The sequence below is a fragment of the Lutra lutra genome, chromosome 17 (assembly GCF_902655055.1).
Source record: "Lutra lutra chromosome 17, mLutLut1.2, whole genome shotgun sequence".
Lineage (NCBI taxonomy): Eukaryota > Metazoa > Chordata > Mammalia > Carnivora > Mustelidae > Lutra > Lutra lutra.
The window spans coordinates 7,245,152-7,270,887 of record NC_062294.1 but is presented as its reverse complement, the minus strand read 5'-3'; the positions used below and the strand labels follow the sequence as shown (position 1 = coordinate 7,270,887).

The following is a 25,736-nucleotide window of genomic DNA, read 5'->3' as shown; positions in this document are numbered from 1 at the left end:
TAAGTGCTGGTGGTAAGACGATGTTCGGGCCACTCCCTGGGAGAGGAACACCCCAGCAGGAACACAAGAAGACCCTCGTGCTCGTTTGTAAACTGAAATCACAACGACAGAGCTTGGAAAAGCAGGACAGAGTTGCCAATAGCTAGGGTTGGCCAGAGGGTATCTTTGGAGGCAGCATACATGTCTGTCAGGGAGAGGACACTCTGGATGCTAGAAAACTCGGGGCACCTCATAGGGAAGCAGATCCACACGCCTGACACAAATGGGTTTTTTAAGTTAAAACAAGATGTTCTCACCATTTCCAGGCTTTATTTGGATGTCCCCTTCTCAGGGAGGCCTCAGATTCTAGTTCTGTGTGTGTGGTGTGTGTTCCTTCTAATCTGAGGCCCAGAGGGAAATCGCTCACTGCTAGTCATTCCACTTCCCCGGAACGCCAAGTCAGCATCTTTGGAACCACTAAAGATGTCTCAGAGGCAGGCCCCAGGGGTCCTGGCCAGAATCGTGCCCCAGGATGCAGGGAAGCGTGTGCTGGTTTGAACTTAAATCGCTGCAGTGTGTTTTCTTCCTTCCTAAAACCTAAAACTGTCCACAGACCTCTGAGAGCTTTAGCATTGCCGGTCCTGGCACCACGCCCAAGCCCTCCCCTCTGATCTCTGTGTCTCAACCTCTCCGACTGAGCCTCAGTCTTCCTGTTCAGAGGCAAGGACAATCACTGCCGACCTTGCTGTGCGGCTACGCTGTCCCGCCGCTAACTCCGAGAAACGCTGAGGGGACTGAAAGCTATCCCACGTGCAGGACCCAGGAGGGGCTCAGCACCACCACTGCCCTAATCATCAAAGAGGACTGGGCTTTTGTCTGAGTGCTGGGAGGTGGGGGTAAGCCATGGGCCTGGGGGTCCACGCCGACGGGGAGGAGGAGTTGGCAAGCCGATTTCTGTTACTGTTTTGAGACCCTCTGCAGACAAGGCGCCCTCTTACTGCCTGCACCCTCTGGGGGGACGGGGTGTGGGGGTGCTTTACTGCTCCCCCACTTGCTCAGGTTCACCGCTAATGAATGGTCACTTGGAAACAATTCCTAAGACTTGTTTTGAGGTAGCTGACAGGGGAAAAGGGTATCTGAGCTGACAAGGAAAGTGATGAGTCGATCTCCGAATCTCGACATCAGCTTCTCTGGATGCCAAAAACCTAATCCAGGAGCGGGGAACCGACCAACCATGATGTTGATTTCCCCCTTGGACTCGCCATGGGTCAGGGGACAGTCAGATTTTCCATCCCTGAATGGCGCTTTCACTCCGAGGCAGTGGCCAAGCTGAAAGGTCTTCATGTTACCCCATAAGAGAGAGAGGTTTAAGTTCATTCCTTAGCCCCTGGTCACTTACTGGCCACACTTGGAAAGACAAACCAGACAACCCCTGCCCCAGGCTGCTGCTGTTGCTGATACTGGTTTGGAAAATGACCCACTTCTGAATAACACAGAGGCTGGTCAGCGTCTATGGGCCTGGGGGCGGGTGTCTCAAGTGTGCTGGCAGAACAGCTGGGGCGGGGCAGACGGACACCTGCGTGGACCAGAGGCTGCTGACGTGGTTCACTCCGTGGCTGGTGGCCGCGGACCGTGGCACTCGGAGCCAACTTTCCCCTCGGCCTCTTCCGGAGGCAGTCTGGGCACCTCAAGAAGCAGTGGTGACTCTAAAGGTCATGAACTGGGGTCATGTTCAGGGCACGGAGTGAGAAGTTTCTCTAGCAACTTCTAGTTTTGAGGAAGTATCCGGGACATCCAGCACCATATCCTTAAGTAGAACTGACCTGTGATTTTGCTTGCGTTTCCCCTCCTTGTCTGGCTTGGAAATCCAGGTTACACTTGCCTCATCAAAGGGGTTGGGAGTGTTTCTCCTTTTTCTTCTGTTCTCTGTAATCATTTGGATAAGACAGGGATTAATCTGTTCTGAAGTATTCGGTAGACTTGCCTATAAAACCATCTGGGCCTTGTGGGCCTTCTTGCTGCTATTTTTATGAGAACTTTTGATGATTCAGTTAATGATTTCTTTAATAGTTATAGATCCTGTTCAGGTTTTCTGGTCGTCCTTAAGTTCATCGTCCTTGAGTTCATTTCCTTAAGTTGTTTTTGTTTTGTTTTGTTTTGTTTTGTTTTGTTTTTTAGGGAATTGACCATCTTATCCAGGGTTTCAAACTGAATGGCACAGAGTTAGTCCCACTATCTCAGGCTTAGAAAGAGTCTATCGTTCCAATAATAAGGAAGAAGGGCAAGTTCAAATGCTCCATCAGCACTCCCGGCCCCAGATCTCCCACCCTCTGCAATCAGGGCATGTGTTTGTCAGGGATCGGGGCTTTAGGGACTGCCCTGTACTGCCCGCAACCCGGAGGGGCAGTGGTGTAGAGGCCAGCTCTGGAGTCGAATTGCCTGGATTTCTCTCCTTGTTCCAATCTGGGCACATGTACCCTCGGTCTCCTCCTCTGTAAAATCGGTAGAACAGCCACAGCTAGCTCTCAGGACTGTATGAGAATCACAAAAAGTGCTCTGTAAACCCCAAGGCCTCATCAAAGAAGAGTTCTTATCCTATAAAACTTTGAACTTAACTCATTTCACAAACTTTCCCCGTTAGGATGCTCGCGAATGCCAACTCAAGGTCCAGAGCAGAAGGGCTTCCACTCAGTCAAGGACCAACAACTGCCATTTTCATCTCAACCCTCTTGGTGCTCATTAGCCTGGAGCAATGGATCTGCAAGTGGGGTCCCCAGACCAGCGGCAGCATCTGGGAAACTTCTAGAAAGGCAGACTCCCGGGCTCTACTCCACCTCTACTGAATCAGACCCCTGGAGGGTTGGCAGAACAGCCTTGTGTTTTTGATACACCCTTCGGGGACTCTGATGCCGGCTCCATGTGTGAGAGCCCTAAGTTCTTAGAAGCCACAGGGCCCTACCCACGCTCCTGCTGAGTCCTGAGGTGCTTTTAAAACACGCTTACTCCCCGATGATCAATGAAGGGCAAAACAATAAATTGTGCAGGAAGAGGCATGGGAAGAGATAAACAAACATTATAGAAGTGAAAGCTGAGATCATTTTAAAAGATCAATGGACAGAAATGGCAAATGCTGGCTGTTTGTGTGGGATGACTCATTCAATGATAGGAACCATTCTGAAAACACTGAACCAAGCAGCATCTGAGCTCCAGGGCCCGCACGACAGTCAACAGTCGTCGGGACGCAAGGGAACGGCTTCTCAGAATTCCAAGAAGGCGCACGCGAGGCCAAGGGCTCAGCACCAGCGCTCGAAGCTACCAGCTTCAGGGACATTCAGAGAACGCTGGGTGCCCGCGGGCAGTGCTCGTGCTCGGGGCGGAACGCTGGCTCGGAGTGAGGGATGCTTCCACAGGTTAGGGGCTCGCTGAATCTGGAAAGTACTGGTGCTTCGGCCCGCTCAGAGAAGAGCGTGCCAACTGGTTCTCCTGGACCAGGCCATGAGAGAAGGCAGCTAACTCAACAGCTTTTCCATACAGATGAAACTGGTCTATTTTAGAGAAACAAAGAGGGAGAGAGAAAGAAAGAGAGAGAGAGAGAGAGAGAGATGCCTGGTGGAAGAGTGTGTCAGCAAGAAGAAGTGATGTCAGATTATAAACCTTTGGGGGACCAAATCCTATTCACACTTACACAAGCTTAACATGTAACGTGTGACCGGCTTTACCAGCAAACGGATCCCTGAACCACTGCGGAGAAACCAAATACTTCCTCTGAGATGACCATATAGTTAAAATTCTGCATTGGAAATGCATAACCCACACCCTGCCCCTGAGATCTGGATTCATTCGACTGGGGTGGAGCCCATTTCTAACAAGCTCCCCAAGGGATACTGAGGCAGATGGTCCTGGACCACAGAGCCATTTGTCATTACCAGAGGAGTCCGAATCAAGAGCAGTACTCAGTCCTTGCGCACATTTCACAAACATTGCTGGGGAAAATGCAGGCTGAAACCAAAACACCACCCGCCAGAGCCCCGATTTAGCATTTGTTCCCACAGCACAGATCAGGGAAGTCAGCAGTAAATGAGTAACGTGTTACATAAGTTGCTTTTCTGTATGCAGAACCTTAATTCACCAACGAGAAGTTAAAATCATATAAAAAGCAACGGCCCACCCCCAAAACAAATGCTGGGAAAGCGAAGCCAGGATCTCCCCAGCCCCTTCTGGCAGCCAAAGATAATCCCGCCTCTGTGCTATAGACCCCACTGGCTCACCTCGAGCCATGAGGAACCGGATCCTCAGAGGAGGTGGGGAAAGGTGGGGAGGAAGACAACATTCAGATCTCTGCATGGCACGGACACCGGCTTCAACGAGGCTTTTCTCTGGTTGAAATCATAAGCAGAGCCAGGTTTTACTTGACTACACCTCTGACCCCTTGCTGACAAGTTCCGGAACCACAGAACCCCTCTGTCTTGAGTCCGATCTAAGAACCCCAAACCACTTTCTGTCTTCGGTACGGATTCCCAATCTTTTCCTTTCCCCCATTATCCTAACACCTAAGATAGTAAGCTAGTTCTAACTAGAATGTTAAAGGCTGACAGTGCCTGGAGAATTTATCAGCCCAGTGATCACAGAGGATGTGAATGTGGGCCTAGCAAAGCTGTGCCATGCGTGTAATATACATGTTACTTCTTCCGCTGAGCTGGCCTCAGGAACCTCTCAACGCTGACCTGGAGCCAGCCACTCTCATCTTACTGGGAGAAGTCCCTACCTATCAGTTTATTGCTCCAAGCACCTAGTGTGGTAACTAGCCCTTAGGAAGTGCTAAGAATTAAAAAAAAAAAATTTTTTTTTAAAAGCTTGAACTGACTTAAACTGACATCTGATGTGAGCCTTAACTGCCACCCCCGGTTTGCCACAGAGCACGTTTCAAATGCATTAGAGTCACCTGGGGTGCTTATTAAAAACCCACCTTCTGGGCTCTGCCCCAGACTTTGTAAGTCAGATTCTATGGGACCGTCATTGTTAACAAGGCGCCACATAATCGTACACACATAAAATCTGAGAACCTCAGCTTTAACCTTACAGGGGACCGTCAAGGACACCAATACTATGCAATGTAATTAAGCCAAAGAGCCCTCTGAGAACACCCTCCAAACAGAACAAAACAGAGGTAGGTAGCTTGCTGCTCGCTATCCGGGTACACGCCCAAGTAGAGAACATTCAACGTCGGGGGGAAAAATGAGGCCAATAAGAGACCAGAGACGAGAAAGGTCTAGAGAAGCATTCCGGAGTGAAGACTGGGATTTAACAAGGCCAGCAGGCTCATCCTCACCTTCCCCCGCTTGGCTGTGGGGCACCGTGCCCCAGTGGGAGGTCATGAACCAGAGGGCATCGATGAGGCCCAAAGACGGAGAGCACATGGCTAGGAGCTTGCCCCACTTTGGAAAGTCACATGGAATGAGACGCGCACCTACACTTCTCTACCGATGTGCTTCTCTGTTGCACCCCCCAGGCTGGTGGCTACAGTCAGCAAACCGTCCCCCCTCGTGCTTCTCCTGCCACTCTCGGGGCAGCCACGCTCTGAGCAGGGCAGAGGACGGCCACCAGCCAGGGTGCGGGGCATCACGCCCACACTCCTTGCGTCCACACCCAAGAAGCCTCAGAAACTCCCCCCCAGCAGCCGTCCTCCCCAAGACAGGGAATTCCTCCACCCCGGGCAGCTGTCAGGGGAACGTCAAACACGGATGTTTATGCCAGGCCTCATTTACACAAGCCCACTCCTCCCCGAGAGATGAATTTTTAAAACAAACAGCTTTTACATATGTTAGCAGGCAGAGTCATGTGAGCATCAGGGATCCCCAGACGGGAACGTGAGTCAATCTGGGGCAGACACTGCTAAATAAATCCTGTTTGGGTGAAATTCCTCTCTCTGGAGAAAGAGGAACCTCAAAGCAGATCGCTCAGATTCCCCAGCAAGACTCCCTGAAGACATCCCCGCTCGCTGCGGCGGGGGCAGGCCCTGAGCACCGCGCACTCTGCCATCGCCACCGTGTTCCTGTGCGTTTGCCTCCGTCACGCCCCCTCCTGGGAGCTCTGCCAGCCTGTCTCACCTGTGCCCCACACCCCCACGCCCACACACACTCTGGTTCCACCAGGGTGTCAGATGTCCCTTCTCTGTTGGGCACGGGTCGTCCACGCTCATCCCGAGGCTTAGGGTTCTGGCAGCTAAAGAGAAAAACGCCACCAGCCAGACCACGGGGCATCTGAGAAACGAGGGTGCGCCCGCAACCCATACAGACGGCTAACCCGGAAGATCCGGGCTGCTAAGGCCCCGGCAAGGAGTAATTTCACTACTAAGGAAATGTCGGGTTTGGGAGTTTTAGTTACCTGGGTCATTGCCTCCCCTTTCCTTAACCTTACCTGTGGGCACTTGGTAAAAGGGAGGAATTATGTAACCTTTGCTGGATTGCTTCATGGTGGAAGAAGAAGGTGCAAACCCAAAGAACAGGCAGAGGGTGGGGTCAGGGCACCGTCCAGGACCTCTGCAGACATGAGGCCAGATCCCCCCGGCCAGCAACAGAGGACGCTCAAGAGGCTCCAGCGTAAGAACGGGTTTGGAGAATTTCAAGTCCAGACTGGGTCTGAGAAGAGGGACAGACCCCGCCTTTCTGGGCTATACTGTGAGGGCTCAATGAGAAAGCACGCTCTGCCCTGGGAAGAAAGCATGTCCTCTGGGGACAGGAGTCTCGGGTCCCGGAGGGTGACCTGAGACTTAGAGCTGCCCTCACAACGGGGGCTCAAGAGAGGTTCCCATGGCCCTGGTGTGTTCCAGCAGTCAGGAATTTTCAGCCCATTACAGGCCTTGGCTGGAGCCTCAGTGGCTTGGCCTCCCCGCCCCCACCCTGGGCACAGGTGTCTGTAACCAGCGTGGGCCTATGACCAAGGCCACATGGCCCTCGGTGAGAGAGATGGAAGGGGAATTACTACCTAGCTAAGGGTCAGGGGTGTTGGGGTGGAGGTAGATGGGGCGGGGGGGTCTTACAGAGCTCCCTGGGCTGCATGAAAAGCCTCAGAGGAAGGAAAGGCAAGCCACGTACCGAGCCCGTTCTCTGCCAGTGCCGCGTGGTTGACGCCACATTCCGCCAGCTCCTGCTCTCCCACGTCATTCAAATCCAAGCCAGGCTGGTGGGACCCATTTCCAAAGTGCCTCTCGTCCTTCTCAGAGCTGGCATCCCCATTCTCCATGCCATTCTGAGCCTTTTTCAGCGGCATTATCTGCAAACCGCTGGGGGTAGTCCTGTAAGACACTGTCTTGGTGGCCCTGTCACCTCCCACGGGGGGCTTAGCTGAATAGCCTTTTTTTGGCTTGGACAGGGAAGGGTTGATACGCTTCCGTTTGTGGGAAGTCCCTTTGCTCTTCCCAGATTCTGAAGGTCTGTGGGAGAGTTTCTCCACCGACGGGCCCCGGCCGTCACGCAGGAGCTTGGAGGCGCTGGCCTGCTTCCCTGACTTGATCCGTTTGTCCTTGGAAACGTGCAGCCCGTTGAATTCGTCGATAAACTCCTCACAGTGCAACAGGTGGTGCTCTGGCTCCCACGTGTCTTCCGTGCTTCCGTAGCCTTTCCATCGGATAAGATACTCCCATTTCCCTTTCTTGTTCTTCCTCTTGTCTACAATCCTTTCGACCTGGGACACAAGATAAGGAAGTGAGCAAAGAGAGGAAAGAAAGCAGAGAGGAGAGAAATTAGTCCTGGGGAACAAGAGGACAAAGTCCACACTCACAACAGAAGCACCTGCCCAACCCCGGGGGCGAGCCGTGCAACACTGGAAGCTGACACTTCCCAGGGGTGCTCAAGAAGGCTGGCTTATTTTAGGACACCACCGAATGGAACCAGAGGCCCTTGGCTGTTTCCCATGACAACTGTGTGATGCCATGCCCGGCTGGTGGCATCTGCCTGTCCATCCGAGGTTTACTCTTGCTTGAAATCACAGTGCGAGCTTTCACTAAAGTTCTTTATTCATTTCATTGCACCAAAGTAAAATCAGACATTTAAAGACCAATTTGGTGTGACTTTTTCACCCTTACTTACGTAAGTAACATTTATGGAGCACTTACATGGTAGGCACTATGCTAAATGTACCCTTATTTGTAATAATACGAATGCTTAATCACACTCATTGGCCAGGTACTAAACGCCGGGCACGGATGGTCCCATTTCATTTTCCCCTGACGACAATCCAGGGAAACAGGTGTTCCTTCTATCCCCAGTCTACACGGAGGAAATGAAGCTTCGGGGAGATTAGGTCACCCAACCAAGTTCCAAGCTGATAAGGGCAGAGCTGGGATTTGAACCACTCTTACCACCGACTTATTTTCTTAATCACAAGGCCACGCCAACTTTCGCAACTACAAAAATCTTCCTTACTGCCCAAAACTGACTTGAATCGACAAAGCCCATTATCCCTCCCTGCCCCCAACCACAGTAAGCTCCCTCAGCCTCCAATGCAGGGCTAAGAGTTGAGACCTAAATCTCTATTTGTTGGGGTCTAAAGCCATGTGTCCCTGTCTACATACCTTCAAAGGTACAAAAATCTGCCCAGTTTCCAAGGATTCTCATGGGAGAGCACACGTAGAAAAATGCCAGTCCTAATGCTAATAACCGGTCAGTCAAGGGGAAGATTTCAACTTTGCACTAGATGTGAAATTCTTTAAATTAAAAAAAAAAAAAGAAAATTCCCAATGCTCTACCCCCCAAAAAGCTAAATTTTGATGAAAAAGTAAAACACCTACATTCAAAAGTTCATTACATTTTAATATCAACACAATGGAATTCTGACCCAAAGAAATTAATGAACGAGGAATATGCCCTTGAAACTCATGAGTAGAAAAACAAGATGAGAAAGAAGAAATGAAAACAGGTTTAACTGATCATTTTTCAAGACGAGTACCAAGTGCATGGGGGTCCATTACAGGACTGTTATGTGTACATGTCTGAATTTTTATGATTAAAATTTTCCACAATAAAAAGTAAAAAAAAAAAAAAAAGGAGAAAAGTGAGATTGTTTCCCAATGGTTGATGTACAACAGAGGCTATGGAAAATAATTAAATGATTTTCACTGCTTTGCACTTAATAAATATGCAAATGGCTAGGCCATACGGCCTCTTCATAACACTGCTTCTTCAGAGACAATTTAAATGGTTTCCTTAATTGATTTATCTACAATCAAATTAGCCTATTTCTATTAAAATTCCTTTCCTTACAAAATGCTCTGTGAACATCTGTTTTAGATTTATTACATAATTTTTAGATGTATCACACAAACTCTATAACAGTTTTAAAAAGTAAAACCATGCCAGACTAATGCAGTTTCCCAATCTCTGGATCAAGGAATGGGGCTAGCTGAGTTGTCACTTGTAATGATGTTTCAGAAAGTCCAGAGTCTCTTCTTCCTAGAAGAGCCTGCAGCCTTGAACATTTGGAGGTCTTTGAAGGGAAAAACACTCTGCAGGTTTATAGAGCGAGGAAGGTGAACAGTACCCTGGCCCTGCCCGAAATAGCAGCATTCTCAAGAACACCAACCTAGGAGTATCAGAAGGAAGCCCAGATATTTTTAAGGAGCTAAGGGATTTGTGTTGGCATGGAGGTCTCCAGCTTCAGAAAGCATATGGAGAAACTTCTTCCCCAGGATGAAGCAGAAAACCATGTTAGACAAACAGTCAACACAATGGGTAGGTGGGCAGGTGGATGGATGGATGGAGGGAGGGATGGATGGATGGAAAAATGGATGGCTGAGGGATGGATGGACACATGGGTGGAGAGTGGAATTGTGGGGGGAATGCAAGGATGGATAAATAGACAGATGACTGGATTCATGGGTGCAAGGGAGCGTAAAGACGTGAGTTCAGAAATGGATATGTGGACAGATGGATAGCACTCACTTATCAAAACAGACCTAGTATAAGGCTATAGAACAAGCCTATCTGGTTTAAATCTCCTGGTAAGCCTTTTATTATGTGTTCTTGAGCAAGTTAAACCTCTTTAGGCCTCATATGATTCATCAAGCAAGGAGGAAATGACAGCACCTACTTCACAGGGTGGTTGTGGAGAATATACAAATAAGTAGTTTTTCATTCCATAATAAAGGTCACTTAATCCTGCCTATCCTCCTGTGAATACAAACTTCGGTGGTATCCAGAGATAAATGTTTCTCCACCCTGCAGAATATGACCCCCTAAGGATAATCAACTCCTCCCTGGGAAGGAGAGTCAACCTACTTACATAAGTCCTTCTAATTATGGGAGATCGCTATGCTGAACAGCCTTACTCAAGAAACCTGGGGAGTCAGCAAGGGCACAGTGTCCACACAGCTACTGAGGACCACACTGCGGGTGAGGGACTTGGTTTCTTCCCTCCTAGTTACTGGAAGAATGAGTCACAAATGGGAAACAGAAGGGCCATTGCCACCACTTCTGGTCCCATGCACAAAGCCACTGGGTAGTCTGACAGCCATTTCTACTTAAATTAACCCAATACCAACAACAAATAGTATTTTTAAAAAATATTTTCTTTATTTATCTAGAGAGAGTGTGTGTGTGCACATGAGCAGGGGGAAAGGCAGAGGGAGAAGGAGAGAATCTCAAGCAAACTCCATACTGGGCATGGAGCCTAGTGCAGGGCTCGATCTTACCACCCTGAGATCGTGACTTGAGCTGAAACCAAGAGTTGGGTGCCTAACCTACTGAGCCACCCAGGTGCCCCCCACAACAAATAATATTAACAGGACCATCCCTAATAGCCTGATGTGTAGGGGGAAACTATTGGCTCTGCCACTTTCTATCCACATGACCCTGGGCAAGTTGCCCAATTTCTCTAGGCCTCAGTCTCCCCGTCTGTAAAATAGGTTCACAAAGACTATTTCTTCCAGGTTCACAAAATGAACTGCTTTTATTGAAAGACCAAAATGCTCACAAGGAGCTCAGAAGAAAGTTGGCTCAGAATTTCCCATCATACTTGGAACCTGCAGTCTCCTGGGACCTAATTTCCTTCTTTACATCCCTATATAGGTTTTCTGACCCTCTTTTCCTTTTCTTCTCAGGAGACTCTCAAACAGAACCAGAATTCTAATTTGTACTGGTGATAACAAAAGTTCACGTTATTTAGGACGTGGTCTTGCTAAGGCTCCCCCAGCCTCCTCGGCTGTCCCCTAACACCTCACACCTCCTGAAAACACAGACCCGGGCCTCCAGCTTCTGGTGGGCCCATCCTGTGCCCTCTCCCACCTCACCGGCACAAGGCCTCCTGCACCACCTGAAACCCAGTCCCTCCAAATGGAGACCGCCATCAATTCCCTCCCCTTGTAATTACTGACAAACACATGAATGATATTAAAAACTTGTGGGCTCACACACACCTACCAGGTCCTTTCTTTCAAAGATAAGCAATCTGAGACCTTGAACTGTTTCTCAGAGTTCAGCCAAATCATTAATTAACATTTACTCCCTGTGATCCCAGCCAGCATGAGACACTCTCCTATGGCAGGCGGGGACAGGGAGCTTCCAATGCAATTATTACCAGCACCGCCATGACGAGCTGATGGCTGTCTCATTAGGAACAGTAATGATGATAATCACCTTTACTGGTACATGCTGTCCCAGGAACTGTGCTGAGCACTTATGAGTTTTGAGACTTCACCTTCATACCCAGGCTGGCAGCTGGGCATGACCCTCACCCTTGGACATGGGAGAAAGCTGAGGCTCAGAGAAGGTAGGTGACTTTCTCTGGATCACGGAGTCAGTAGGTGGTGAGCCAAGATGGGACCCCTCATTCGTGAGAGTCCCCAGCCTGAGTCCTCAGCCCCTGGGCCACATCTCACCAGGAGGAAGCCATCGGGCTGGGGAGGGGGGGACACACTCCTTAAATGAGCCAGCATGAAGTAACGTGTGGAAACAAGTGACAGTGAAAAGAATGTAAGACAGGAAACAGTGACGGAGGGAACAGGGCTACTCCAGGTCAGACGGGCAGGAAAGGCTCCTGTGAGAAAGAACAAGTTAAGCTAACACCGAATAGGGCCTTCAGAGGTGGAAAAAATTTGAACCAGGGACAGGCCTTTCCAAGTAGAGAGAGGTCACTCCCCACATTCCTCTTCAGCCTTCCACTAGCAGGCGGGTCAAATGTATGTGATACCTACAGATTGACTATATATCATGTACACAGACTCATTCAATTTTCAAAATAACCCAATGAGGCAGGTCATTTTATTCTCTCCCTTTTTTTTTTTTTTTTTTATTTGACAGAGAGATCACAAGCAGGCAGAGAGGCAGGCAGAGAGGAGGAAGCAGGCTCCCCGAGAGAGCAGAGAGCCCAATGCGGGGCTCGATCCCAGGACTCCGAGATCATGACCTGAGCCGAAGGCAGTGGCTTAACCCACTGAGCCACCCAGGTGCCCCTATTCTCTCCCTTTTTTAACAGAGGATAAAACTGAGGCACTGAGAGGTTAAGGCCCTTGGCTAAGACCCCACCTCCGACAATCAGTGGAGAGCGAAGACTTGGCCCAAAGCATCTTGGCTCCAAACCCCATGCTTTCAGTGAGTGCATTACACCCACTATCCACTCATGCCCAGTAGGCCCAACCTGGCTGAGGACCCACCCTGACAGCGTATCTATAGTTTCAGACACTTGCCCTCAGCGCTGCCAAGGTCACAGAAGACCTAAAGCACCGATACGTGGCTTAGGAGTAGCCTCTTGGGCCTGATCTCCGAGCTTGCCATGGGGGCCTCCCTCCCCTTCTGCTCCAATTCTCTGTTGGTTCAAATGGAAACAGATTAACCATCAATCATATTCCTACTCCAGCTTCCCACCAAACAAGAACAGTATATGAAATTACAGTAGCTCAGAAACCCAGGGTTACCAAAGGTTTTCCAGACTCTTGAAGGAATGCCTCCCACGCCATATGGGACTAGAATGATAAACTTAGTGTTACTAAGACATGACTTTCCTCTGAATGCCAAGAGCAAGAGCAAGAGAGAATAAAGAAAAAGGCCCAGGCCTGCTGTGTGCCCACACATATGTCAGAGCAGCCAGCCACAGACATCCCCAGATTCTGGACCTCAAGCCCCACACCTGAAAGGACCTCTCTTTCTGCATCCTTCCAACATCCTGGGACAACTTCCTTGGGCATAGAAAGGCAAAGGAACCCCATTATTACAACTCAGGGTATGAGGTCCTTGGCAAGGGTAAAGATAGGACAAGACCGAGAAGCAACTAGGTATGGGCTGTTTTAGGTCGGGAAGACTGATTGTTTCAGATTATCTCATCCAAGAAGGCAGTATAAACAGGCAGCATTTCTCACTCAGTCCAGCAAAACTACACTAGAGAAATAGCTGCTGGACCAAGAAATTCGGCTCAGAGTCGTGTAATTTAACTAGCCTCCAGGTGAGTCTAGGGGGGACTCAGTAACATCCAAGTGATGAGAGACCAAGAGAAATTCCCATACCCCTCAACTGGAAAACACTGAACCAGACAGAACTCTCTTTGATCAAGAACATGCAGGCAGGGGGCGCCTGGGTGGCTCAGTGGATTAAGCCGCTGCCTTCGGCTCAGGTCATGATCTCAGGGTCCTGGGATCGAGTCCCGCATCGGGCTCTCTGCTTAGCGGGGTGCCTGCTTCCCTCTCTCTCTCTCTCTCTCTGCCTGCCTCTCTGTCTACTTGTGATCTCTCTCTGTCAAATAAATAAATAAAATCTTAAAAAAAAAAAAAAAGAACATGCAGGCAAAACCTGGCAACAACAACATTAGTCACAGACACATTCATGAGAATTTCTAAATCATATCAGAACTTGATCATCACTAAAGGTTCTCGGTAAAATCATTTTAACGAGGAAAAGCACTACTGCATTTTTACATAGGGTTTGTGTCGTGTTTTCAAAGGTGGCAGAAAATATGAGCTCTGTTTTTACAAGAGAGAGAAGGAAAGGTAAATGATGAAATGAAACCAATAGGCTGAGTAGGAGCCGGAAATGAAAGGCTCATTTACATAAGAAAGGATGTAAGGAAACGAAAAGAAAAACACAAGCAAAGAAATAAAATTCCCATCGGAACCAGGAAAGGACAGAATCAACACCAACATACAGAAAATCAAATCCCTGAGGGAGACAAGGCACTTAAAAAGCTTTCCAAGGACACAGTGGTTCTTAAAGAAAACCTTATGGAACATGAGAAACAGACATCCAAGAGGGTCAGCAGAGATCTAACCAAGGTAAGTCTGGTGGGAGAAAAAAAAAACAAAATGGGGCAAGAACATGAATAAGGCCTACCATGAGAAATCTCTGTATCTTAAGTCTGTACGTCAAGGAAAGAGCTCAATGATGGGGGAGGCAGAGGTTGAGAATAAATTGACTTAATTCCTTTATTCCTATTCTTAAAAAACTTTTTAAAAAAGATTTTATTTATTTATTTGTTTGTTTGTTTGTTTATTTGAGAGAGATCATGAGTTGAGGGGAAGGGCAGTGGGAGAAGCAGACCCCTCGCTGAGCTAGAGCCCAATGCGGGGCTCAATCCCAGGACCCTGAGATCGTGAACTGAGCTGAAGGCAGACACTTAACCAACTGAACCACCCAGGTACCCTACAAAACTTCTTAATTTCAAAAAATTGAACTCCCCACTCTCACACCCCAACTCTCCCCTATCCAAAATGGTTGGAGAAAAAAATCAGGTTTACTTCAGAGAACATTAAAATACCAGAATAAAAATTGAAAAAAATAAATATTGTAAACTTAGGAATTCTAAAACCAGTGAAGTGGACCTTCAGATGAAAAGGAAGGGGAAGATATCTCATGTGCTAAGGAACAAAATACATATAACCGCCCAGTTAAAAAATGACCTCAAGGATCCTGCAGTGCCAGAAAATAAGAAAGTATTTAAAAATTAAATAAATAAGCTTCAAATGATGGGAAAATGCCAAAAGGAACCAACCGAAAGAGCTCCCAGTGGCCAAAGCTAGAACAATTTGAATAAGAAAATAAATAGTGATAGTACTACATTTATAACCCAAAGAGTAAAATAAATATCCATGAGTTCATCTGTTATAAATAAATGAATTACTTATCAGAAGTTGCCTGCAGGCCAAATCCGGCCCAAGGCCTGTTTTTAAAAATAAAGATATCTCGGAACATACCCAGGCCCATTCATTTATGTATTATCTGTGGGTGTTCCAAACCACTAAAGTGTACCAGAGACTGCAAGACCCGTAAGGTCTAAAATGTTACAGACCCATCAAGTCTAAAAAGCTATCTGGCTTATTAGAGAAAAAGTCTGCTGACTCTGGAATAAATAAACAAATGGAGTAGAAAAGACCAATATTTGTTGCAGAAGAATTCCAAATAATCAATGTAAAAAGAATAAGGCAAACAGGAAAATCCCTACTGGAATACCAGAGAAAAAAACTGCTACAGTCAAGATCCACCGATCTAAGATCTAAAATTAATGGATAAAACTTTAAAAAGAAATAGATACTTGTATAGCATCAAAGTATCCTCCTAATATACTTATTAACTACCATGGTAATTTTTAACAGATGCCCATGAATTGATACCCCTCCTTTAGGGGATGGAGCTTAATTCCTCTCCCCTTGAGCAACAGGACTCAAGAACTTTTCTAATGAGTAGACTATATGAAGGGAGAAACAGTAGCTGTACAGTGGAGAGACCTGGCAAACCAGTGTTCAAGGTTATCTCACCCATGAAAAAACATGTCGGTGCCATGCATACTCCAACACACTTCACTTAGAAGGGCACTTTCCTCTGCAGTATAATGCCTCAAACCCATTACCTCTTGAGGAAACATCAGACAAACTCAGACTGAGAAACAATCTACAAAGCAAAAACACCTGACCAGTCATTTAGAAGTGACGAGGTCATGTAATGAAAGCAAAGATGGGGATACTGTCTGGGATTAGAGGGGTGCTGAGAAAGTCATGACCAGATGCTGGACCAGATCCTGCAAAGGACATTCACAAAATACTGGTGAAATCCTGGTGAAGTCCACAGTTTAGTTCATAATGCAGCACCAATGTTAATTTCTTAGTTTTGATAGATGTATATGATGTAAAATGTACATTAACTGTGAAAACTGGTTAAAGGATATATGGGAACTCTGTGTACTATCTCCATAATTCTAAAAATCTAATACTATTCCAAATAGCTGTTTTTAGATTTTATTTATTTATTTGACAGAGAGAGAGAGAGAGAGCACAACCCGGGAGGAGAGGACATGGGAGAGGGAGAGGCAGACTCCCTGTTGAGCAGGGACCCCCAACTCAGGGCTCGATCACCAGGACTCTGAGATTACAACCTGAGCTGAAAGCAGACACTCAACTGACTGAGTCACCCAGGCGCCCCTCCAAATGTTTTTTTTTTTTTTAATTTTTATTTTTAAAGTACAAGTGTAGTATCTAGTATACACAATTGTACTAAAACTTTTTTAAAAAGCTTCTGAATATTAACAACAATCGTAAAACCTATTAATTTTAAGCACTCATCATTTATTTATTTGTTTAGTGATAGAACTTAAAATAATAGGGGCGCCTGGGTGGCTCGGTTGGTTAAGCCTCTGCCTTTGGCTCAGGTCATGATCTCGGGATCTGGGAATCGAGTCCCACATCGGGCTCTCTGCTCAGCGGGGAGCCTGCTTTCCTCTCTCTCTCTGCCTGCCTCTCTGCCTACTTGTGATCTTTCTCTGTCAAACAAATAAATAAAATCTTTAAAAAAAAAAAAGAAGAAAGAAATTAAAATAATAAGCAAAGATAAGGGCACATGGATGGATGGCTCAGTTGGTTGGGCGACCAACTCTTGATTTCAGCTCAGGTCACAATCTTGAGGTCATGGGATAGAGAACTGCAACAGACTCCACATGGCTGGGGATCTGCATGGGCTTCTCTCTCTCCCTGCCCCACTGACCCTCCCCCAACTCATGCACATGCACACTCTCTCACTTCTAAAATGAATGGATGAATCTTAAAAAAAAAAGTAAGCAAAGATACATCAGGCAGTACCAAATTTTGTACAGAGCATCAATGTAAAATTGAGGAGCAAAATGCATTAAATAGAAGAGGAAGATTTTCTCCATTAAAAATACTCACTAAATAGATAACAGGCATGAACTTTTCCTCAGTGAATAACAGATCAAAAAATTATTTAAAAATTCAATAGAAATTGATAGAAACTATTTGAACTGAAGACTTAAACTCAATATTTCAGACATGGGAGATAAAGCAAATGGAAAACAGGGATATAAGAAATACAAATAATATAAATATGATGGTCACTCTAGTAAATATTGAAGGTATTTGTATAAAAAGAAACCTTTAACTTCATAATTTGTAGATAAAATAAAATCTACAAAATTTATAGAAAACCACTTTCACAACACTTATAAAAATTGATTATGTACTAAAATATCAGAGAAAACTAATAAATGCTAAAAAGAAAATGCTGTATATAGACTACATTCTCCAAAGACAATGCTATAATACTAGATGAAAGCACAATTTAAAAATAAATCCCAACTAATATTATAAATGAAAAAACCCCTCAGGAACATCAGATAAAGACCTAAGAAAATTTATAGTAATGATTTTTTTTAAGTAAAAACTAAGTACACACATATTATCAAAGTATTGGAATGAAGGGAGGGAGGGAGGGAAGGAGGAAGGAAAGGAAGGAAAGAGTTCAGTATTAACTCTGACTAATCAGTAAAAGAAAAAATCACTCTTGGGAAGTAAGAGGAAAGAATAAATATCAAAGTAGAAATTAACAAACTAGAAAACATACAAAAGCTGAAACTACTAACATTCAAAAAACTAAAATAAAGGGCAAAATGGCAGAGTAGGCAGCTCCAAAAACCTGTGTCTCCAAAGAAACACTGAAAAATGATTCAAAAAAGTCAGAATCAACCCTTTAAGAATTCTGGAAAACAAAGTTTATAGCAACCACACAAACACTGAATCAAGAAAAACACAACTTAAAAATAGTAGGAAAGCAGGGGGCGCCTGGTTGGCTCAGTGGGTTGAGCTTCTGCCTTTGGCTCCGGTCATGATCTTGGAGTCCTGGGATCGAGTCCCTCATCAGGCTCTCTGCTCCACGGGGAGCCTGCTTCCTCCTCTCTCTCTCTCTACCTGCTTCTCTGCCTACTTCTGATCTCTCTCTGTCAAATAAATTAAAAAAAAATAGTAGGAAAGCTTTGCAACACTTTTGCTTGCCCTTGGCCCTCCCATTCCCCAGCTCACCAGCAGTCTTGAATGTGGTAATATGGCAGCCCATATTCCGAGTGTAGAACCATGGTCCTTGGTTCTTGAGAGAGCGGAACAGACCCTATCCTCAAAGAACTGTGTTTATTCTAACTGGTCTATGGGTTACCTGAAAGACAGACATGAGCAGTTACTTTTATTTTGTTATTCCTGAAACTTAGGATGGAAAAATGGCTATGGAGAGTCATTCTTTCAAAACAATGTAAGGCAAATGAATAATCTGCTGCCAACTGGGGCAAAGGGGTGTCACTGAGAAAAACAATAGATGCACAGAAAGCCTGGGAGGAAAAGTGAGAGAGCTTCTTCAGAAAATTAAAGCATTCAAAAATGCCCGTGTATACTGGAAATTTAAAATCTAAGCACTTGCCCAGGGCAGACTACATTCTGGGGAAAGACTTGCGACAGCTCTACACTTTTCACTTCTGGCTGATCTCTAGGCTTAGTGCAAGGACAAGTGAATGGCCTGGCTGAGCAGCAAAGGAATGTCCCAACAGAGTCAGTCTAGGAGAATCAGTCTTTCTCTCCTTCATTCTTTCTCTTTCTCTCTTTCTTCTTTCTTTCATCCTTTCTCTCTTTCTCTTTATTTCTATTTTTATTTCTCCTGGAATACAAGGAAATCTGTCACAACTAGCTTAACATAAGCTAAAGGAACAGAAACTTCATAAATCACACATGATTATGAATACAGATTTTACAAAAAGAGCTCTGAGAGGTCTCTAAACAAACAGTGACAACTCACAAGAAGAAACAAAAAGAAACTCTGAGAACAGGGAGGAATCTGATTTCCAGAGTTACCTACATTCTAACTGCCCAATTTCCAACAAAAAGCTATGAAACATTAAAACAAACAGGAAAGGGGCACCTGGGTGGCTCAGTTAGTTAACTGTCTGCCTTTGGCTCATGTCATGATCCCAGGGTCCTGGTATCAAGCCACACATTATGCTCCCTTATCAGCAGGTAATTTGCTTCTCCCTCTCCCTCTGCCCCTTCCCCATCGTGTGGTCTCTCTCTCTCTCTTTCTTGCTCTGCTCTTTCAAACAAACAAAATCTTTTAAAAAAAATAAAATCAAAATAAAGCAGGAAATGTGACCCATTAACAGAAGAAATTAGCAGACTATCACTGAGGAAGGACAGACATGGGACTTGGTAGACAAAGACTTCAAATCAACTGTCTTAAATATACTCAAGGAAGTAAAGGAAAATAAGGACAAAGAGGTGAAGCCAGAGTAACAATATCTCAACAAATAGAAAACATCAACAGAGATTTTAAAAATCATAAAAAGGAACCAAACAGAAATTTGAGATCTGAAAAGTATAATAACTTAAATGAAAATGTCACCAGAGAGTTTTAGTAGAAGATTTAAGCAGGCAGAAGGAAGAATCGGTCAACTTGAAGACAGCTCAACTGAAATTATCCAGTCTGAGCAGAAAGGAAAAAATGAAGAAAAAATAAACACAACCCAAGAGATCTGTAAAACTCCATCAATGTTAATAACATATAAACAATGGGTGTTCTAGAAAGAGAGGAGGAAAAGGGGCAGAAAGAATATTTGAAGAAATAAGAGCAAAAACTCCAAATTTTATGAGATATGTAAGTCTATACATTCAAGAAGTTCAACAAATTCCAAGTAGGATAATCTCAAAGAGATCTACAAGAGACACATTATAATTAGATAGTTCAAAGACAACTCCAAAGAGAGAAACTTAAAAAGAGCAAGAGAGAAACACCTCATGTCCAAGAAATCCTCAATAAGATTAAGAGTCAGTTTCTCATCAGGAATGATGGAGGCCAGAGGACAGTAGAATCACATTAAAATGCTGAAAGAAAAAGCTGTCAACCAAGAATTTTACATTTGACAAAACTACCCTCCAAAAATGAAAGAAAAATTATGATATCCCCAGCTAAACAAAAACTAAGGTAATAATATCACTAGTAGACTTGCCCTAAAAGATATGCTAACAGGAGTCCTTTAGGCTAAAATTAAAAGATAACAGACAATAAATTGAAGCTGTATGAAGAAAGAGCAAACTGCAGAAAACCAATAAGTAGATATAAAATCCAGAATTACTGTATTTTTCATTTGCAACTTATTGTTTCCTATATGACTTAAGATAAATGCACTGAGCAATAATTATATATTTATGTTAATGGGTATACTATATAAAGATATAATTAGTGATAATAAAAACAGTGGGAGGGAGCTATATATAAGCAGATTTTTTCTGTAATATTGAAGCTACACTGATATTGAAACTTAGGATGTTAATGGTAAATCCCATAGTACCACTAAGAAAATATCTTAAAAAATGTACAGTAAAGGAAATGACAAAGAAATCAAAACAGTATATTATAACAACTGATCCTTGAGACAAGGGAATAAAATAGATGAATTACTGATTAATCTCACTGAAGAAGAAATAAATACAAATAAAATGAATGAAACAGAAATGAAACAACAATATAACAAATGTAAATTAAATTCATGCAATACTATGTATTCTAACATACTGAAAAGTTTGGAATATGAAGTGAAATGCATATTATAAAATAATATGTGTATTAGCAAAAATGACTCAGAAGAAACTGACATTGGAAAGAAACAGATACAGTTACTAAAATTAAATATCTAAACAGAACGATAACTCCAGGAAAAAAATGAGTAGTCACTAAACAAATTCCTAAGAAAAGGTTCTAACTTAAATTAGTCTACCCAAGAATCTTTCAGATATTTAAGACATTGGTAGTTCCAATAGTAACAGATATTATTTTAGTGCATTGAGAAAAAAATGGAAAGCTTCCAAAATCTACTGAACAAATTTACTCTTGCCTTTGCGAAAAGTCTTGAAAATGAAAGCATAACAATAAAAATCTATATAACAATCCCACTGATCAACAGAATACAAATGTCTTAAATGGAACTAGAAAACAGAAAGAAATAAAATGTTTAAAGAATAAAATATCTTGAAGTTACAGATGGTAGAATTTTAAAAGTACTGAGATAAGTTTCATATTAAATTGGTAAAAGAAGGAAAAATGACATGCTCTTAATAAATGTATTAACTCAATTTCCCAAATTATAAATTCATTCCAGACCATCTCCCCCTACAAAAAAAGGACTCAAAATAGATATGACAAAGAAGAGCTATATTAAATTAGTAGTTTACCTCAATGTTAATAGTAAAATTTAATAGGTACTCCCACTGAAGTCAAGATCAAAACAAAGATATATACAATGTTTTCATTATTAAGCTATTTTGGGTGAAAAGAACAGCACAAGAAAATATTAAATAGGAAAAGGAGACGTGAATATAGAAAAAAGGGTCAAATTATTATGATCTGTAGATAATATGATTACACATCTTCTATCTCTAGAAAATGTGAGATAATAGAAAAAATTTGACTTGACCAGAACTGAAAAAGTTTAGCAAATGATTAAGTATAAAATAAGTATTAATAATTCACTATCAACTTTGTTCCAGAAGGAAACGACACATTCTCTTCAAATATGCATTAATTACTCACAAAAACAAGTATGTATTATCCTGCAAGGCAAATCTCAGTATACTAGAAAAACAGAACAGAAATCACACAGTCCATAATTTCTACTTTGTTCTAATAAAATTCTGAATCAACAACAAAAAAATTAACAGAAGAATAATCTATGGTCTGGCTTCTAATTTCTACTCAAAATGTGGAACTGGAAAAAAGGACCACTCCCCACTTCACAACAACAACAAAGATCCAGACAAACCTATGTTCCTGACTGGTCTAGAACTCATCAGAGAACAGATACTGAGTAAAAAAACAACTAGCTCAAAGTCTCAGATGCTAGTAGAGAGATAATGAAGATGGTACCTTGAGTGGGTGCTTCTGGACCCCAGCTCTAATGGAGAAGGTGAAAAATGCAAGATCAGATGAGAAAATTCAGTAGAGTTAAAGAAACTATAAAAAAAAATCAAATGAAAATGCAAGAAATCAAGATTATAATAAAAGAGATGAGGATTACAGTTGAGAGAGTGACTGGCAGACTCCACATTCCTACGGGAAAAAAATCAGAAAATGTGAAAGTAGATCTATAGAAATTATCCAAATTGAAAGACAAATTTAAAAAGTAGGGAGAAAAAAGGGTATGTAAGATCTGTAGAATGAAACCAAATACTCTAATATGCATATCATTGGAATCTCAGAGGGAGAAGAAAGGGAAAATGGGCAGAAGAAATATTTGAAATATGAGTAGCCAAAAAGTTCAAAATTAATGATAGTACCAAACCACTAATGCAGAGTTCAGAAAACACAGAGCAGGATAAATGCTCATCCCACAAAAGAACACAATATAATACAATATACCAAGTCACATGATATTGAAACCACAGAAAAAGAAGTAGCAGAGAGAAAATCTTGCCATCAGAGAAAAAGGAGACATTTCATGGCAAAAAACAAAAATAAGAATTATATCAGACTTCTTACCAAAAACCATGCGTGACAGAACACAGAGAATAGTATCTTCAAAGTGATTTAAAAAAAACTGTCAATCAACAACTTGGTATCCAGCAAAAATATCTTTCATAAGAAAAAGAAAGATCTCAGATAGAAACTAAGAGACTTCATCACCAGCACACCCACTCTACATAGAATGTTGAAGAAGTTCTTCAGATAAAGGAATAGGACACCAAACAGAAACTTGGATCTACACAAAGAAATAACACAGAGAGTGGGATAAATGAAGGTAAAAATAAAAATTTTTCATTACCTTGAATTGCTCTAAAGTTAAATGAGTGTCTTAAATAAAAAGAGCAGGAATGTACTGTGTGTTCCTGGCAAATGTTAAAGTAACATGTTAGATAGGAGTAAGACAGAAGGGGGAAGGGAAATGGAAATACAGTATCACAAGATCATCAAACTAAATGCGAAGCAGGGTAAGTTACGTGTAGGTAAACTGGGTGAAGATATATCATGTAAGCTTTAGGGCAATTACCTTAAAAAATAAACAGGAGGTATAAATAACTGTGAAGACTGAAAAGCATCATGAGAAAGCTAAGCTTTAAACAAAATTTTAACTCACAATAGTGCAAAAAAAATTGAAACAAAGAACTGATGGGGCAAATAAAAAAACAGCTGGCAAGATGCAAAATTATAATACAATGACATAAATAATTATATTCATGTAAATGGCATAAACATCAAATTAAAAGACTCATACAGTCAAATTAGATGAAAAAGGAAGACAACTATATGTTGTTTTAAGTAATCTACTTTCAGTATAAAGACAAAACCAATCATGAAAAGAAAGCTTGAATATTATATTAATATCAGACAAAGTAGAGTTCAAAACAAAGAATACTACTAAAGAAAAACAGGAGCATAACATAACAATAAGAGTAAGTTCTCTCAGAATATACAACAGTCCAAAATGTTTATGCAGTTAACCAAATTACAGATATATAAAGCAAAAACTGAAGGGAGAATTAGATAAAATACACAATCATGGTTGGAGGCTTCAACATTACTCTCCGTAATGAACAGAACAGGAAGATATAAAATCAATAACAATACAAAATACCTCAAAAACATGATGAGGCAGTTTGACATAATGGACATTTTAAAAATACCTTACACAGAGTTACATGTTCCCTGCAAGGGCACAGGGAACACTTACTATACTCAGGGCCATAAAACAAACCATAAAAAGTTGAAGCAAATAGAAATCATCAAAACTGTGTTCATTGACTGTAACAAAATTAAACTACAGATTAACACAAATATATCTGGAAATCTCTCCCTTGATGCTTAGAAATTAAACCCCACACTTCTAAATTAACCCATGAGCCAAAGAAGTTCCCAGGAAATTTTGAAAACATTTTAAACTAACTGACAGTGAAATGAATGCATCATATCAAAGTTGCAGGAGGCAGATAAAACAGTGTTCAGAGGGAAATATATAGCATTCTATGCTTATCTAAGAAAAGAAGGAAGGTCTAAGCTTACACCTTAAAAAAAAATACAAGGAAGAGCAATTAAAGTCAAAGCTAGCAAAAAGAAGAAAATAATAAAGATAGGAAGAAATTAAAAACAATAAAATTATAGAGAATATCAATGAAATAAAAAGCTGGTCCTTTGAAAGCATTTCAAAACTGTTTAACCTCTAGCCAGACTTAGGACAAACTGAAAAAAAAATACAATTACCTATAATGGGAATGAAAGATTGAAGAGACACCCACAAATACATGTAGGTCTATGATCCATGGTTCCCACGGGGTTGGGGAGAGAGAGAGGTACATAGGTAGAGCACGAAGGACGTTTAGAGCAGTGAAACTACTCTGTATTATAGTGATGGACACATGTCATTACACATCTGTCCAAAACCATAGCTGGTACGATGCCAAGAGTGGCCCTAATGTAAATTACTGACTTTGAGTGATAATGGTCTCATCGATTAAAAAAAAAAAAAGACAAATGACAGATCAATGAAATACTGACATTTGTAAGAAAGGGCTGTTGTCTATGCTGTTAAAAAAAAAAAGCACCTTTTTAAAAATTTTTTTCATTATTATGTTCAATTAGCCAACATAAGTTTTTGATTCATTAGTTGCGTATAACACCCAACGCTCATCACAACAAAAAACACCATTTAAATCAATTTAAAAAAAAAGAAAAACCAATAAAAATGGGGGGGCAGATAAAAACATCCAAAGAATTAAAAACAGACACAACTTATTTAAAGGCAGGGTCAATCTCATTCCTAATTAGGAAAAGTGAAAACAAAACAATGAAAAAGGCAGAAATAAGGTTGATAATATATGTTGGGAAGGGTGTGGGGGAAAGGACAGACACAGGTGCCCTTGGTCAGAGTATAAATTGGTACCCCCTTTAGGGAGGGTCATTTAATAAATATATGAAAAATTTTAAAAGCACACTTAACAGACATCTTAAGAAATTTTAAATGCCCCTCACCCCCCACCACACACACGACATATAGTCATGTTACACTAGTTCAGGCCAAAGGACCCAGGCAGAAGAAATGTGGGTCTCCTCTGAACAGAAATAACCCACTTCCCGCTCTCTCCTTTCCATGCTAGTAACCAAGGAAATCGTGAATTGCTTTTGGTTGTAGCCAAGGAGTAGTTCAAGAGAGGCCTGGGCCCCTGAGGGACTGGGTGGAGCTGAACACCCCACCAACCTTGCTGGCATCTACAGCAGGAATGAGAAACAACCCTTTGTTGTATTAAGCCACTGGGAATAAAAACCTGCACAAAGCCCTGACCCAGCAATTTGCATTCTGGGTATCCAATTCTGGGAAAAGAAAGAAATGTGAACTATAGGTAACCATCTATCAAAGGAGAATGGTTAAAGAAATTAAAATAGAACTATATGCTTTGACCTAATAGTAGGATCCCACTCATGTCAAAATACGCACATGCAAATGATAAAGATCTAGAATAAACCACTGTTAATTGT

General features: G+C 42.8%; 1 protein-coding gene across 1 annotated transcript in view; it reads right to left on the bottom strand.

Annotated features, from left to right (window-relative positions):
• The window catches only part of CDYL2 (chromodomain Y like 2), a 164,183-nt gene that overhangs the window by 49,695 nt on the left and 88,752 nt on the right, over window positions 1-25,736 (bottom strand). Inside the window, exon 2 of the mRNA XM_047711583.1 lies at window positions 7,074-7,662. Within this exon, the coding sequence (XP_047567539.1) occupies window positions 7,074-7,662 (589 nt within the window). The remainder of the gene's footprint in view (window positions 1-7,073; window positions 7,663-25,736) is intronic.